General features: G+C 36.7%; 1 protein-coding gene across 1 annotated transcript in view; it reads left to right on the top strand.

The window, feature by feature from the left end:
- SGK1 (serum/glucocorticoid regulated kinase 1) overlaps window positions 1-16,081 on the top strand; it is a 112,216-nt gene that overhangs the window by 79,516 nt on the left and 16,619 nt on the right. Inside the window, exon 3 of the mRNA XM_036871341.1 lies at window positions 2,312-2,387. Coding sequence (XP_036727236.1) covers window positions 2,312-2,387 — 76 coding nt within the window. The remainder of the gene's footprint in view (window positions 1-2,311; window positions 2,388-16,081) is intronic.

Here is a 16,081-nt window from a genome sequence, read left to right on the forward strand (position 1 = left end):
AGGAATTTAGACTGGGGCTGCTTAGTGAAATTTGAGGGGTGTTTTTGCTTTGCCACTCAAAATGGTATTCACGGAATGGGGCTGGTCTACACCTTCTTTTTTTTTTTTTTCTCCTGGAGATTTATATTTTAATGATATTTTTTTATCACAGTTTGACTCCTAAAATGATGGTTCCTATCAATTAAAACAAACTACATTACCAGGAAATCCATTAATAAAATGTAGACCACTTACATATTTATGTGTGAAATATTTCATGTGTGTATCTGATATACTAACAGACATAGGATGATGATCTATTCCTAGATGTTCTTGTTGGGGGAGGGGAGGTAAGAACACAATATGAAATCTAACTTCTTAACAAATGTTTGTGTGCAATACAGTAATGTTAACTATAGGCACATGTTGCTAGGCAGATCTCTAGAACTTAATCTTCTTACATAACTGCAACTTTATATTCAATGTATGGCAACTCCCCATTTCCCTTTCCCCCAGCTCCTGCCAACCACCACTCTGCTTTCTGCTTTTACATGTTTCACTAACTTAGATGCCTCTTATAAGTAGTATTATGCAGTATTTGTTCTTCTGTGTCTGGCTTATTTCACTTAGCATAATGTCTTCAAGCTTCATTTGTGTGGTTGCATATGACAGGATTTCCTTCTAAGTCAGAATAATATTTCATTGTATGTTTATACTACATTTTCTTTATCCATTCATCTGTCCATAAGCATTTAGGTTGTTTCTACCTCTTGGCTATTGTGAATCATGCTGCAATGAACATAGGGGTGCAAAGAACCCTGTGAGATCTTGATTTCTACACGTTCCTTGGTATTAGTTCAGGACAAGAGAAAGAGCTTGTGCCAGATTGTAAATGGACACACTGCTTCCTTCATCAGTAGAGATTTGTTATGGAAAGAAAATGTCAACAGAACTAAACAATGTACTTAGTGACATTCTTGCTGCAATGGAAGGAAGACTGAGTATTTTGAGTACTTTGACTATTGCTGCAATGGAAGGAATTTATCCATTAAATAGTAAAATACTAGAGAATTTTCACAGTAATCAAATTATCACACTACAAAATATATATAAATGGAACATCCATTTGAACACTAAGATTTATATTTCCCCAATTGAATATATGTTTGAAAGTCACACATCACAATTATAGAAAATTGCAAAAAAAAAAAAGGATCATTACCGTTCCCTGGTACTTATTGAAGGATTCTATTAGTTGGATGTGATGTGCACCAGGCAGAGTCTTTAGGTTGAATAAGTAATACATATTGCATATATGCATGTGCTACTATTTAAAAATAAAGATTCTGTTATAATTATAAAATAAGAATTCATATTAAAGTGCAACTGAATTATGTGTTTTCCCAAGCATATATACTAAAAGTACCATCTCGGCTACATAGAAGTCCAAAATGCTTTTTATTTTATTATTTTTATTTTTTTGCCCACGCCACACAGCGTGCGGGATCTTAGTTACCTGACTTAGTTCCCTGACCAGAGATGGAACCCATGCCACCTGCAGTGGAAGTGCAGATTCCTAACCACTGGACCACCAGGGAATTCCCCAAAATGCTTTTTTTTTTTAATTTAAATTTATTTATTTATTTATTTATGGCTGTGTTGGGTCTTCGTTTCTGTGTGAGGGCTTTCTCTAGTTGTGGCAAGCGGGGGCCACTCTTCATCGCGGTGCGCGGGCCTCTCACTATCGCGGCCTCTCTTGTTGCGGAGCACAGGCTCCAGTCGCGCAGGTTCAGTAGTTGTGGCTCACGGGCCCAGTTGCTCCGCGGCATGTGGGATCCTCCCAGACCAGGGCTCGAACCCATGTCCCCTGCCTTGGCAGGCAGATTCTCAACCACTGCACCACCAGGGAAGCCCCCCCAAAATGCTTTTTATGTGATGGATATTCTTACATGAAAACGCTTGCTAATCATGCAGGGCCTCTGCATCCAGCTGTGTAGTTTCTGTTATGCAAAAGGCACAGAATGAGGGAGCAAGTAAGAGGCTGAACTCCAGCCCCCATGAGCCCTGGCAGTGAAACCACATCAGGCGTAGGGTCACCATCCATCCCAGTTTGCCCAGGACTGAAGGGTTTCCCAGGATATGGGGCTTTCAGTGACACAACCAGCATAGTCCTGGACAAAGCAGGCATGGTTGATCACCCTAATCAGGTCACAGATGCACTTTATGTTCTAGTTTCAGCCTTGGAATCTTTTCTGTAGAACTGTAGGCCTGAAACAACTGAAACAGTGAAGCCATCTTTTCACATCATTTCTTTTCTCCTTTTGTTTTCAAGGTGAAAGAGCCATGTAATCATGCCAACATCCTGTCCAAGCCTGACCCAAGAACCTTCTGGACTAATGATGACTCAGGTATTATTGGAAAAATACATTCTGGCCCTGTGATATATAGAAAGCATGCGGCGGTAAAGCCCCACACAAAGGCAAGGTTTAGGGGAAATTTTTGGTTTTGCTTGTTTGTTTCTTTATACGTAGTCCAACACTTGAATGCACTTCACAGTCACTTTTTTATAAGTCCCTTTATTTTATCTTCTTTTTCAATTTCTAAAGCATGTATACCATTAAGTACAGCTTGATGAATTGTGAAGTATATTCAAGTGTTGGGGGAACAAAGCAATGAGTCTATTTCCTGGAGTGGAGGACAGAGAAATAAGATAAGGTGGGCAAATATACTGATCCAAGTGTCTCTTCCAAGGGAAGGAAGGGATTAAAAACCCTAAGGTGAGTCATATTCCAAATACTCAGTGGAGGGCAAGTATGACTTGCACTATCAATCCCAAAGTAGAAATCTAATCAGAATCAGAGGAATGCTACTTTCTGAGATCGGAGAATATGCTTCATGTGTGTAATTAAAAATTACACTCGGACCAAGGGTAGGTATGTTTTTATAGGAAACTGAAGACATAACATCTTTTCATTCTTTTTCACAAACACATTGAACCATGAGGCCTAATGACACCAAGTAAAGACACTAGAACTGAGAAGAGAAGGTTCAGTAAAAGAAACAAAATAATTAAGAGGGTGATTCTAGAGCTTTCACCTTCTCTAATTAAATAGGGTCTAATTAAGTGGAGAATTGTGGTGATACCTAATATTTGTATTAGGCCTCACGGTTTGTATATTTGTACAGATCTCAGTGTGTTCACAAAAACCTAATTTAGTGTTTGGGCCAACCCTATGAAATAGAAGGGCACACGTGAGAGATGAGATCAGATGCTGAAAGAGGGTAGCTGACATCCAAAGCTCATGAGCAGAGAATGTCAGGACTGGGAGGGGGATGGAGAACCTGTGTGCTCAGTTCTGTATCACTCTTCCTAGGAAGAAGCAGCTCTCCTCTGAGAAGCAGCAGGAGCTAAATTGGTGCTTTAATCTTTTCTTTATAAAAGAGAGTCAGAGACTATGCCTATTAGCAGAGGCAGGAGGGGTTGGAGAGAGAAAAGGACTCTGCTGCCTTTTTTTCAAAGACCAGGCTTACCGTAAACTTATTATCAATTTCATCCGTCAAAAAAATTGTTCTGTCTTGTTTTATGTCTTTTGAAGAAAGATGAAGAAACATGAAAGTGAATTGGCCTATTTATGCCATCATTGTGGTCCATTAGTAGCACAGCCACAAAATAAACAAGCTGTCCACCGGCTAATACTACTATTAAGATCTACAGCACGTATGCTGTGAAGGAGCCATGTAGAACAAAACATAACAATTAAAAAATGAGTTTTTTTTAGTTTTTTAAGGAACTTCCATACTGTTCTCCATAGTGGCTGTATCAATTTACATTCCCACCAACAGTGCAAGAGAGTTCCCTTTTCTCCATACCTTCTCCAGCATTTATTGCTTGTAAATTTTTTGTTGATGGCCATTCTGACCGGTGTGAGGTGATACCTCAATGTAGCTTTGATTTGTATTTCTAGGGAGACGCAAGAGGGAGGAGATATGGGGATGTATGTATATGTATAGCTGATTCACTCTGTTATACAGCAGAAACTAACACACCATTGTAAAGTGATTATACTCCAATAAAGATGTTTAAAAATAAATAAATAAATGATTCTTAAAGTTATGCAAAGAGAATGGAATTAGAAGGGAATCTGTACAGGCTAGATCCAGAAAATGCTGCTTAGGTACTTTTTGGAGCTGGAGAAATTATGTTACAAGAAAAACTACTGCAGAACGTGTATAGAAATAGTAAAAGGAATGCTCTGGATCTACTCATCTTACAAACTTTTTAAAAATTTTTATTGTATCTTCAATGGGGTTACAAAGATAGTATCCCTTCTGTAGTAGCAGCTCACTTAATAAAGATCCTCTCCAATAATCAATTCCTAGACTAAGGTCTATGTTTAGTGCTTTGGTGGGGAGAGGTAGTTGTTCAGTCAATGACTGAGACATGGGTATTAAAATCTCCACCTATGGTGGTAGAATTATCTTTTGCTTTTTAAAATTCAGTAAATTTTTACTTTATATATTTTGAAGCTCTGATATTAAGCACATACACTCTTATAATTGTTGTAAGTTCTTGATGAATTGTGTTCCTCTTTATCTCTGGTAAAAGTCTTCATTTGAAGTCTTTTTTTTTTTTTTTCTGATATTAATATAACTTAGCCAGCCTTCTGACACCTACTCTTCACGTGATATATCTTTTCTATCCATTTACTTTCAACCTATCTGTGTCTTATAGTTAAAGTGCTTGTCATATAGACCTCATATAGTTAGGTTTTCCTTTTAAAGACTATCTGACAATCTCTGCTTTTGCTTGGAATGTCTAGACAAATTACACTTAATGTAATTGTTAGATATAACTATACCATCTTGGTATTTGTTTTCCTCATGACCCTTCTCTTCGTTTGCTGTTCTTCCTTTTATGACTTCTCTGGAATTATTTGAGTATGTTTTAGAATTCAATATTAATTTATCTATTGGCTTAGTGGTGGATCTAAGGATTACAATTAATAACTAAGTTTTCACAGACCATTATAGAAAACTTCAAACAGTATAGGTCTATTTATCCCACTACTCCTCCCATGCTTTACATTATGGTTGTAATATATATCACTTCTACATATGAGATTAAACCAATGGTATAATGTATTTAAAGGAAAACCATCCTTTGTACTTTCTGAGATGTTTACCATTTCTGATGTTCTTCATTTCTTCTTGAAGATCCAATTTTCCCCAGAAATCATTTCCTTTTAGCCTGGAAAAACTTCTTTTAGTGTTTCTTATAATGCAGTGATTCTCTGGCAATGAGAATTTCTCAGTTTTCTTTTATCTTTATGATATGGCTTTATACATGAAAATATTTTTATTTAATCCTTGAAGGATATTTTTTTCTAGATATAAAATTCTAAGTTGATGATTTTTTTTTTTCTTTTATTGCTTTAGAGATGCTGGTCCATGGTCTTCTTGTCTCTATAGTTTCCGATGAGAAGTCAGTGATGATTTAAATTATTGTTACCCTGAATGTAATGTGCTGTCTTTCATCGGTTGCTTTAATTTTTTTTTTTAATCTTTGGTTTTTATCAGTTTGACTATGATGTATCTAGAATAGAATCAATGTTCTTTAAGATGTAGAACTCTGAGGTTTAGGAAGTTAAACACTCTTCTAGTCTATTAGTAGTTTTCTTAGAATTTGAATCTGAGGGATGCAATTGTTTCTGCTGTAGTTTCTACACTGCAGAGTGCCCTTTCTTCATCAGGACATCAGCACCCCAACTAAAACTTCTCCTAGATGCCTTCAATTCTGTTAAGTGTAAACACAAGCTAAAGCAACTCCACAGCCTTCTGCAACATGTAAATTTATAAGCCTGCAAATGGATTGTTTACGAATACAATATTCTAGTCATAGTATGAATTTTATTAGGGTAACTTTTCCCAGTTCCTGAAATAATTGTGTTAAAATGGTTCCATCATTTCCTCCAGCAAATATATTTCAGTGAATGGATTATTTCCATTCAAAGCCAGCCATCATCAGAGAGTATTTTACTTATTTAATCTAATGTATAGTCTCGATACACAGTTTAAGTAGAGTTCAATATTGGAGGTAACTAGTCAAGATTGCTTGATAGAAATAGAAGTTAAATTTAAAAATCTTTTGTTTTGAAGTAGGGAATTACTGAGGGTTAGCTCACCCTGAAATTCCACCCTGGTGGGATTGCCTAGATTTTCATACCCATTATCTTTTTTGCGTGACTACCAGAGGATGGGGCTGGCGTGCTCAGTTGTCATATGCAGATATGGTAGTTGGAGAAACAAAAGTAATTTTTTTTTTTTTACCATCTTTATTGGAGTATAATTGCTTTACAATGGTGTGTTAGTTTCTGCTTTATAACAAAGTGAATCAGTTATACATATACATATGTTCCCATATCTCTTCCCTCTTGCGTCTCCCTCCCAAAAGTAATTTTTTAAAAGCTTTTTTTAAAAACATAATATGAAAGTAGCATATGTTCATCATAGGAAAGAAATGGAAAATTAACCACCCATAATCCTCCCACCCACACTTTTTTTCATTGGACTTGACTCTCTTGTGCATTCCCAGCATTTGTTCTGACAATAAGCAAACAGGCTGCACAAGTTTAGGTTCTTTCCTATTATCTTTGTTTTTAGGCCTTAAAACCTGATTTGTTTGTTTTGGCACGCCTTTGTTTTTCAATTGCTGGTCCTTCAGTAGCCTGTAACATCCTCTTAAATGAGAATTTCAAGGTAAGATGAGTTTCCTCACACTTTCAGAATGTGTGTTTTTCCAGGTACTATGATTGGCAACACAGATAATTGTCTTTACTTAGAGGAAGTCAGATAATGAAGCAGTTAAACAATAAGGTTTCTTTTGCAAGGGCCATGATTTTAACTGGGCACCTGTTTTGCTAGGTAGGAAAATGTAGCTCCTTGATGTTCTCCCTGGGCTCTTACTTAGAGTCACCTTTTAACAAAATGCAATTCTACCCTTGGAATGTTCAAAATGTCTAGATTTCTTTCAAGCAAAAATTAGAGAGGAAGATTCATTATTGTGCAAATTTTTTCCAGAAGGAAAACTAAATTTTCCCTTATATTTTCAGGATTATCATTATTTCTTTATATTTTTTAATGATTCATCACATTTTAAAATTCAGCCCAAATTTCTGGGGATGTAGAAATCAATATAAAGAGGTATATTCATATTTATGTGGGAGCAGTAATTTTTGTACCAAATGTAGAAATGAAAAGATGCATAGTTTGAAAACATATGGACTACAGAAATATTTCAGTGTTTCAGAGAATACATAAAATCAGATCATTGCGTTAATATAAGGAGAGGGAGGACTTCATTCCATAGATCTTTCAAAGTGGAGAAAATATAACTTCTAGATCTTTTTCTTAAAAAGCAAAACACTCTCATATTTAATATCCAGAAAACTGTTGCTTCATTCCTCAAGATATGGAATTATCTAACCCCCTCACCCTGCAAAAAAAAAAAAAATGTGAGAAAAGTTAAACACAATCTGCTTACACAGAAACTTGCCATCTGATACTTGTTGGCCAGTGTAGACTTTGCCTCTTGCTATTAGAGATAAACCATTTGATAAAAATCTGTGGATACAAGAAGATCTCTTAAGTAGACTGACCTCATTACTCAGGTCTTAACTAAAAAAGGTAGCTATCTCAGTAATGAAAGCCACCTTACCCACAGTGAGAAACTCCAAATATCACATAATGCCACCCATGGGAGCAGAGATGGAGGTAGGCTTTGGAAAGAACAGGGGCACGATCATAAGAATTCTGCGCTCCTGGCTGTTTCTGACTTCCCCTACTTCTGCCGTTCAAATCTTTCAGAATCAAACTTGGTATTTACTCCCTCCATCTTAGATCAGGAAGCCACAATCATCTTCAGTTTTCTGAACCGCATCTCTTTCAGCCAACTGGACTCACATCAGTGCTGACCAGCAGACCATCTGGCCATGCTTCCCAGTGAGCCACGCATGGAGCTGCAGGAAACTGCTCAACAGTTTACTTTCTGCTGTGATTAGTGCTATGAGCTCTTGAGTAAGGCCGCCTGCCTGAGTTTGCCACCAAGTTCAATGCTTATTACCTGTGTGACTTTGCAGGAATGATTTCACCTTTCTGTGCTTCCATTTCTTTCACATGCAAAAATGGAATATTATAATAGATCATAGTTTTGTGAGGGCTAATTCAGGTAAAGGTACTTAGAACTCTGTCTAGCATATAGTTAGTGGTCAATTTATGACAGCTCTTTTTACTTGGAGAAAGAATTATGTCATTTATACAAACCTGAACCCTCATTCCCCTGCCATATATAAGGTCTACAATCTATGGGTTGAAAGAAGAATACATTTTATTTTGTCATTACTCTTACTATTTCATACTTTTCTGAACCCATAACTTGTTTTGTTTTTTTCTTCTCTCTGAACCAAGAAGCTCATCATTCACTGTCTTCTGTTATCTGGGTCCCCATACACAGCACTGATAAGCTTCCTGAAAATAAACATATGGCTGGACATAAAACCCTCAAACTGGAAAGAACCTTAGACATTGCCTATTCATTTAGATAAAATATTTCATTCTTAAGCAATGGTCTGTAAAGCAGAAACGCACTTAGTTTTGCATGACTTTAACCATTTACAATGGCTTAGAGGGTTCCCAGTTCAAGGACAGGTTGTTTATTCCAGTGAGTAGCAAAATGTCATTTCAAAACTTTTCTGTTTAAAGTTACTTAGAGTCACGCGCATCTAGCATTTAAGTTTGATAGCAAAACATTATCAGATCCGATCCTCATGATGGTCCTGCTGCCTAGTGTGTGAATGTGTAAATATGTGACTATAGACTCATCCAACTCAGCACAGAGAAGCCCCCTCCTTCTCCCTCGCATTGTGTCAATTAAGTTTTACAGTTGGAGCAAAGTCTGTTTCTCCCTTTGTTAAACTCACAACTTTCTCTTCCTCTTGATTATGACCAAAATTACTCGTTATTTCTGCTGTTTGGCTCAAAGCTAAACTAGCAGTTTTTTCACAATTTTATTTTTCTGATTCCCCAGCATTCTTTTTTTTTGGCCTCGCTGATTGGCATTCGGGATCTTATTTCCCTGACCAGGACTCGAACCCGTGTCCCCGGCATTGGCAGGCGAATTCTTAACCACTGCATCACCAGGGAAGCCCCATAAGTTTGTTTTTTATGTCTGTGGGTCTATTTCTGGAAGTTCATTTGTATCATTTGAAAAAAAGGGTTTTAGATCTTTGCCTTAATATCAGAAATATTTTATCTGGTCAAATATAAACGTAGTTTACAAAATTTGAAGAAAAATTATTTACAACTTTAAAATTGTATGTAATAAGGAGAATGGGCCAATGACATGAAAACAGGCTTTGCCTGGGATGAAATGGCCCACAGAGAGGGGTGGGTGCAGGATGGAGAGTGAGGGATTAGGAAGGGAGGGGTGGGATGGATGGGCTGGAGCCTAGTGAGAGGGAGGTTTGTGTGAATCCAGGATGCCCAGAGTTGAGAATAGAATTAAAATTTAGGCAGCAGTGAATCACCAGGAGATGAATAGATGAGGTGCGTTTTAGAAACCTTTCCCGATCACACGGTGTACCATCCTCTGGGTTTCCCATGCATGTTTTAGCTGTAGGAAGATTCCCTTGAACCTGGAGATTTGGGACCCATGGAATGGATACCACGCAGTATTACTTTAAAGGGTCTGCATTTGCTCACCCAACCTCACCAATCCTCTCAGCCCCAAGAGTGTCCAGCCTTATGTCTCATCCAGCTGTGGGTCTAGATGTGGTCAATCCAGGTTGCATCACAGCCCCTGAACGAATTTTGTAAGAATTTCTCTCTCTTTCACTGTCTTTGTTTTTTTGTGGTTTTTTTTGTAATTTATTTTTATAATGGGGTTTAGCTGATTTTCAATGCTGTGTTTATGCCGCTTTACACCCACTTGATTCACTAACAGAGAGATCTCAATAAATACTTTTTAAGATTAAAAAAAAAAAAAATTAGGGCAGGGAGCCCCGAGCAAACTCATTGGTAAAGTGAGAGTTGATTGAGGTCAATTGATTCTAAGATTCTTTCTTACTCTGAAACTCCTTTATTCTATGAAGGTGTAAATTGACAACAAAAAGAAAATGCAAAAGGATTTAGAAAAAAAAAATGGTTTAGGGTGGGCTGGGGCCTTTGGAATAGACTTCAATGAACAGTGTATCTCGGAGAACTCTGACCTTTTTTCCTCAGAAGCACGTGGCAATCAGCTCTTTCCACTGATTAAAATTTTGGCACTTAGAGGAAAATTTTACATTGATAGTTCAGCTGCACTGTTCTTATAGGTATTAAATTATATAACACACTTGAGTTTTCAAATTGTTCACCCATACCTAATCTCATCAGATCTTTCCAATCAAGCCCTGAGGGATTAACTAAATGGGTGTTAACCCTGAGGACACTTAAAGGAAGTTAAGTGGTTTGCCCAGAGCTAAATATTTAGTCATAAATTCTAAAACACAGAGCTGAAAACTCAAATCTCCTGGAAACTCTTCTGGTTCTCTTTCTACGGCTTCAAAAAGGTAAGAGGGGAGCTTTGTAATGAAAGTAGCTTGAATGTCGACACAAGTGTTTGGGGAAATAGCAGTAAGTCAAGGAGGAGATTCCAACTGACTTGTGATCTTGCCATTGGGTGAGGCAGTTGGGAAGAGGAGGAAATTAAGGTAGATACAAAGTTTGTTTTACAGAAATTAGATATAGTGTATCTCTTTCTGCCCTGCACTCTGCTAGGTTCTATGGACAAGGAAGCAACAGTTTTCTCCCTGGAAAGCTTAGGTAGACAAACTGGACAGACACAGGTGAACTTTGAATAAAATAGTGTAAATACAAGTTAAAATCATGATCGCTGCCTACAGATATGTAGGATTGGATTTTAAAGGATTGGTTTTTAAAACAGATAGAGAGGCAGATTATTTTAATGGTTAAAAGCAAAGCTTTTGGTATCAGAAAAACCTACACTTGCATTCTGTTGGGTTTTTAAAAATTTTTTTTATTGAAGTATAGTTGATTTACAATATGTAACTTACAATATGTAAGTTTCAGGTATATAGCACAGCAATTCAGTTTTATATATACACATTCTTTTTCAGATTCTTTTCCCTTATAGATTATGATATAATATTGAGTATAGTTCCCTCTGCTATACAGTAGGTCCTTGTGCATTCTGGTTTTGCCGTTGCTAGCTATGTGGCATCACACAACCAATGTTTATCTCTTTAAGCCTCAGATCTTAAGAATGTATAAGGGTATTGTAACAGTTTTGCATAGAGTCATTATGAGGATTAATTGAGAAATTGCATAAAAAGCACTAAAACATAGTGTCTGCCACTTAGTATAATCATTCAGTGTTGGCTATTATAATAGATGCCCTAAACTGTGGAAGTTACACAGAGGAACATGTTCATTTCTGCTTATCGGTATGTCCTTAGCATCACTGAAGTGCCTGGCTTTAGAACATGCAGGAGAGCCATTCCTTATAAAACGTTCATGAGGATATTTGAACATAGTCTAAGAAAGAACTTTACTGATCGATGCTGGTTGACAATGGTAGAGATAGCCGTGGAAGTAGAGGTGAGTCCAGTGAAAAATTAAAGTGAAAGCTCAATAAATGTTTATCAGGAATTCTGTAGGGACGTTCACAGTCCCTAAGATCCTTTTAACATCAATAGAATCTGTTCACAATAATATGAACAGCATGAAATGAGGCCGTCAGTGCTGTTCAAATAAAAACTCCAACTTTCATATATATATACAATAGTTTCAAACTTTAAAACAAAGAGAAAAGGAGCTTTTAGTGTGCTGGCTGTGACTTCTCCTGTCCTTCGCACACATGACACAAGAATACAGTAGAACTAAAGTGAGTAGTGGTTGGGTTATTTTTGGAAATGGCAATGGGTCTACAATGGTCCAAACACATGCCCTCACCCAGTCTCGTTGTGAAATAAATGATCAGAAAGCAGGCTGTGAAAATCAGAAAGAATTGCTCTGTGAGGAAAAATAATTCGCTCTTATAAGAAAGACAATGTTAGATCCAGCAGCACCATGTTCTGACAAGACTACTTGTGTTAGAAACTTTTACTATTATTCCTGCAAGTACTTTAGCTATGGCTGGTGTATTTGTTCCTCTCTGACGTCTTTATATAAATGTACTTTCTAGTATTTTTCAAATATTAAAATTTTAATATTTTAATAATATTAATGTGGTATATAATGTGTATTATATATAATGTGTATATATATACACAATGTGTGTAATATTACGTCTAACCCTCTATACTGTTTTAAGAAAAGAGATGGAAAAGGAATAGCAGTCTTGTCTTGGGGGAATCTTACAAAGTCCCTGTCAACCTTACAGAAACTGATGATCTTAAATAATGACAGTCCTAAGAAAAGAATATGGAAAGTGGAAAGAGACAGAAAGAAGGATGCAGAGAAGAGTGGCAAGTGGGGCTTAGACAGAAACTATGTACATTGGGCTTCTTACTGCTCTTTGGTTATTTGTTCCTATTATAAAAGGAAAAGTCAGAAGGCAGTGGGCCATCGGTGATGCTTACGAGAGCAGCTTGTAGATATAAAAGTACAGTATTTACAAGGTGGTAAAGAGAAAACAGAAAATGCTTTTGCTTTTTAAAAGTAAACTCAAGACTTGTTAAATAGAACTTGCCAAACTGGATTTATGTTGGTACATTAAAAGATATATAAACAACATGATTTGAAGAATGAATTTCAGATAGGTCTCTCATGATGATCTATGTTTGTATACTAAGGCTTTAGATTCTTAAGCAATAGTTTGTGAATTGTGAAACAGAATCATTGTAGATACTAACGATAGTAATTGTCTTATTTCTTTGGAATATTCATTTGCTCTAAATGAGGATAGAATACAAGGCAATTTTAAACATAGAGTTTTATAAACAAATAACATTATAGTAACTTCTCTAAGTGACCATATTTATTTAGCGTAGAAAGGGAGGTATTATTCATGATTCCTATCTTTTGCTCACATCTGTTTAGTTTCTTCTCTGTAATTTTCTTGTGGTCTTAAAAAAAGCTTATTTTTATTCTTTTAGCGGTCATTTATATTTTTTGTGAAATGGTGATTGTGAAACAAAATAGAAAAATAAATAACAGAAGTAGTTAATATATCTGAAACTTCTGACCAAACCATCAGCTCGTGTGTGTGTGTGTGTGTGTGTGTGTGTGTGTGTGTGTGTGACAACTAATCTTGTTAAAAGGATTCTATAATCCCAACTCAGAAACAAATAGTACTATGAAAAACGACTGATGGGATGACCATATGCTTTTAGAAAATTAGGCTCTAATGGCTAATCATAGAAGTTCTGATCAAGGAAATAATAATAAAAACAAAAATAAATTTACTCCTATTAACTAGTCTAGAATAAACATCTCCCACTGAAATGTGTCATCTGAGCAAAAGATCGAAGCTTTTAATGTTCATCTTAGGGTTTTAAGCTGAGAAATAAAAATAAGTAGGAGAAATTACAGTGGGCCCAGCAAAGAGATTTATTCATCGAATACACCCAATATTTATGGAATATCGATTAGAGCAAGGCGTATGTTAGGAAGTGAGGAAAGACAATTGCACAAAATAATCCTGCTTTTCAATGTCTCAAGTTACTAGAAAAATATAAACATGTGCACAGATTCCTAAAATCCCTGCTCAGCTGAAGGTGTTGTTGCTAGAGGTGACGAGACCAGTGAGGTTATTGGTGGTCTTCACTGTTGGGAATGAGCTTTCAAACTTCAAGAAAAGCTGTGGGGAAGTGGGATTGCTGCCATAGCTCCTGCAATTCTAAGAATAGCCAATTACAGAGGCATAATGGACACCTCCCAAAGTAGCATATTAAGAAGTCAGGGCTTTTTTAGGCATCAGAAGTCCTAAGGTGTCATATCCTGACATCTGGGGTATTTGGCTACTTCCTATCGTTGCCAAGTTGTGGTGCCACTGTGTGAAATATGAAATGTGCTTTAGGTGACCCTCTGAATTTCACACAAAAATTGTCTAGTGTCAAGACAATGCCTTCCGTACTTTTACACAATATTTTCAAATACATTAAGTGGATATCAGATAGTGTAGTTAGCGCTTCACAGTAATCTTTCTTTGAAGTTTTGCTTGGTAAACTGATGCAGTGCCTAACTTTCATTGGGTTACTAAGAATAGGTTGTAAATTATTAGCTAAAAAGAGAGTGGGAGGACTAGAAAATGACAGAACCCAAATATTAAAGCCAGCCAGGAATGTCCTAAAAATAATGAAACATACCCAAATCTACCAAGCACTAAGAAAAAAGCAAATGAAGATGTAGAATCCTCAGGAAATAAAAATGCAAGTGCTTAGTATCAAGTCTGTGGGTTCTTGCATTTTCATATCTCTGTGTGAGATGAAGCTGTGTGTCATACCCTCATGTGATAGATGACACCACAGAGTTACTGATGTAATCACTGAGTTCTCTGATATGATCACAGAAGTGGACAGCTGCAATATGATACCCCCTTTCTGGGACATAGCTGGAGGCCAGTAGTGAAGGAAAATCCTCTCCGTGTGCAGAACTTAAGAGCAGTGCACCTGGTTGCTCATTTTTGCTTGGAAGGAGGCATGGGATTATAATAATAATAACAATAATATATAATATATATATATAATAAAATTAATATATATAATAAAATAATATTATTTATTTATTTATTTATTATTTATTTATATAATAATATATAATAAAATAAAATTAATATATATAATAATAATTCATGGGCAAGAACAGTAGGCATCCTGCAAGGACTCTGCACCCTCTTCTAGGGAAAGGATTAGTAGGTTTTTGGTTGTAAGCAGGATAGTTGTATCATTTTAGGTGGAAGTATGACCTTGTCATTGTCCTTTTATGGAGATTAAGTGAGATTTAAGGAGATGCATTTGGGTCCAAATTGACAAGGGCTGGTCTTGTGATAGTTAATTTTATGTATCAATTTGACTGGGCCATAGTTTCCAGATATGTGGTCAAACACTTCTAGGTGTTTCTGTGAGAGTGTTTCTTGTGTGAGATTAACATTTAAATCAGCGGGCTTTGAGTAAATCAGATTGTCATCCAGAATGCTGGTGGGTCTCATCCAATCAGCTGAAAGCCTTAATAGAACAAAAACTGACCTCCCCCCAAGCAAGAAGGAATTCTGCAGCCAGCAGAGAGCCTTCGGGCTTGAACTAGAGCCACTGCTATTGCCTGAGTCTTCAGCCTGCTGACCCACCCTACAGATCTGCAGGTTTTGGACTTGACAGCCTCCATAATCTTGTGAGCCAATTACTGAAAATCAATCTCTCTCTCTCCCTCTCTCTGCCCATATACTATTGGTTCTCTTTCTCTGGTGAACTAATACACGTGTACTTGCATATAATCACAGAGGTATGACATTGCAATTTACCCACCGACTTGGTACTAAGCCTTTGCACCACTTGCGCACGGCAAGTGGCTCTTGCCACTTCTGACAACCTAGTGGTCATTCTGCTATGCCTTTAAAACTCCTTTGTCCAGGGTGGCACTGCACACTACGGGCCCTTTTATCAAGACTTTATCATTGTGTAGAGAAGGATATTTTATTTTATTTTATTTTATTTTTATTTTATTTTATTTTTTTTTTTTGAGAAGGATATTTTAAAAAGATATAGTGTAGAAGGGTTTTGGACTAAACGTTCATTCAGGTTTTCTGGCAATATGAAAGTTATGGAAAAACTTTATATATATGATTACAAGATAGAAAGAAAGGATTCTGTGAGGTGCCTGTGTTATCCTCCATGTTCTCAAGCTGGAAGTGAGGTTCTGGAGCTGTTGGAGAAAGTTGATTGAATGACAAAAGTCAAACGGGTTATGACGGCATTCTTTTCTATACACCAAATTCATGCGGTATCATTAATGAAGAGGGTTTTCCCTCCCTTTATTCCAACATATCTGCAGATACAGTGTGACATTTTGCTACCATCATCTACCGAGGGTACCTCTACTTTTAGAGATT

The sequence above is a fragment of the Balaenoptera musculus genome, chromosome 12 (genome assembly GCF_009873245.2).
Source record: "Balaenoptera musculus isolate JJ_BM4_2016_0621 chromosome 12, mBalMus1.pri.v3, whole genome shotgun sequence".
NCBI lineage: Eukaryota > Metazoa > Chordata > Mammalia > Artiodactyla > Balaenopteridae > Balaenoptera > Balaenoptera musculus.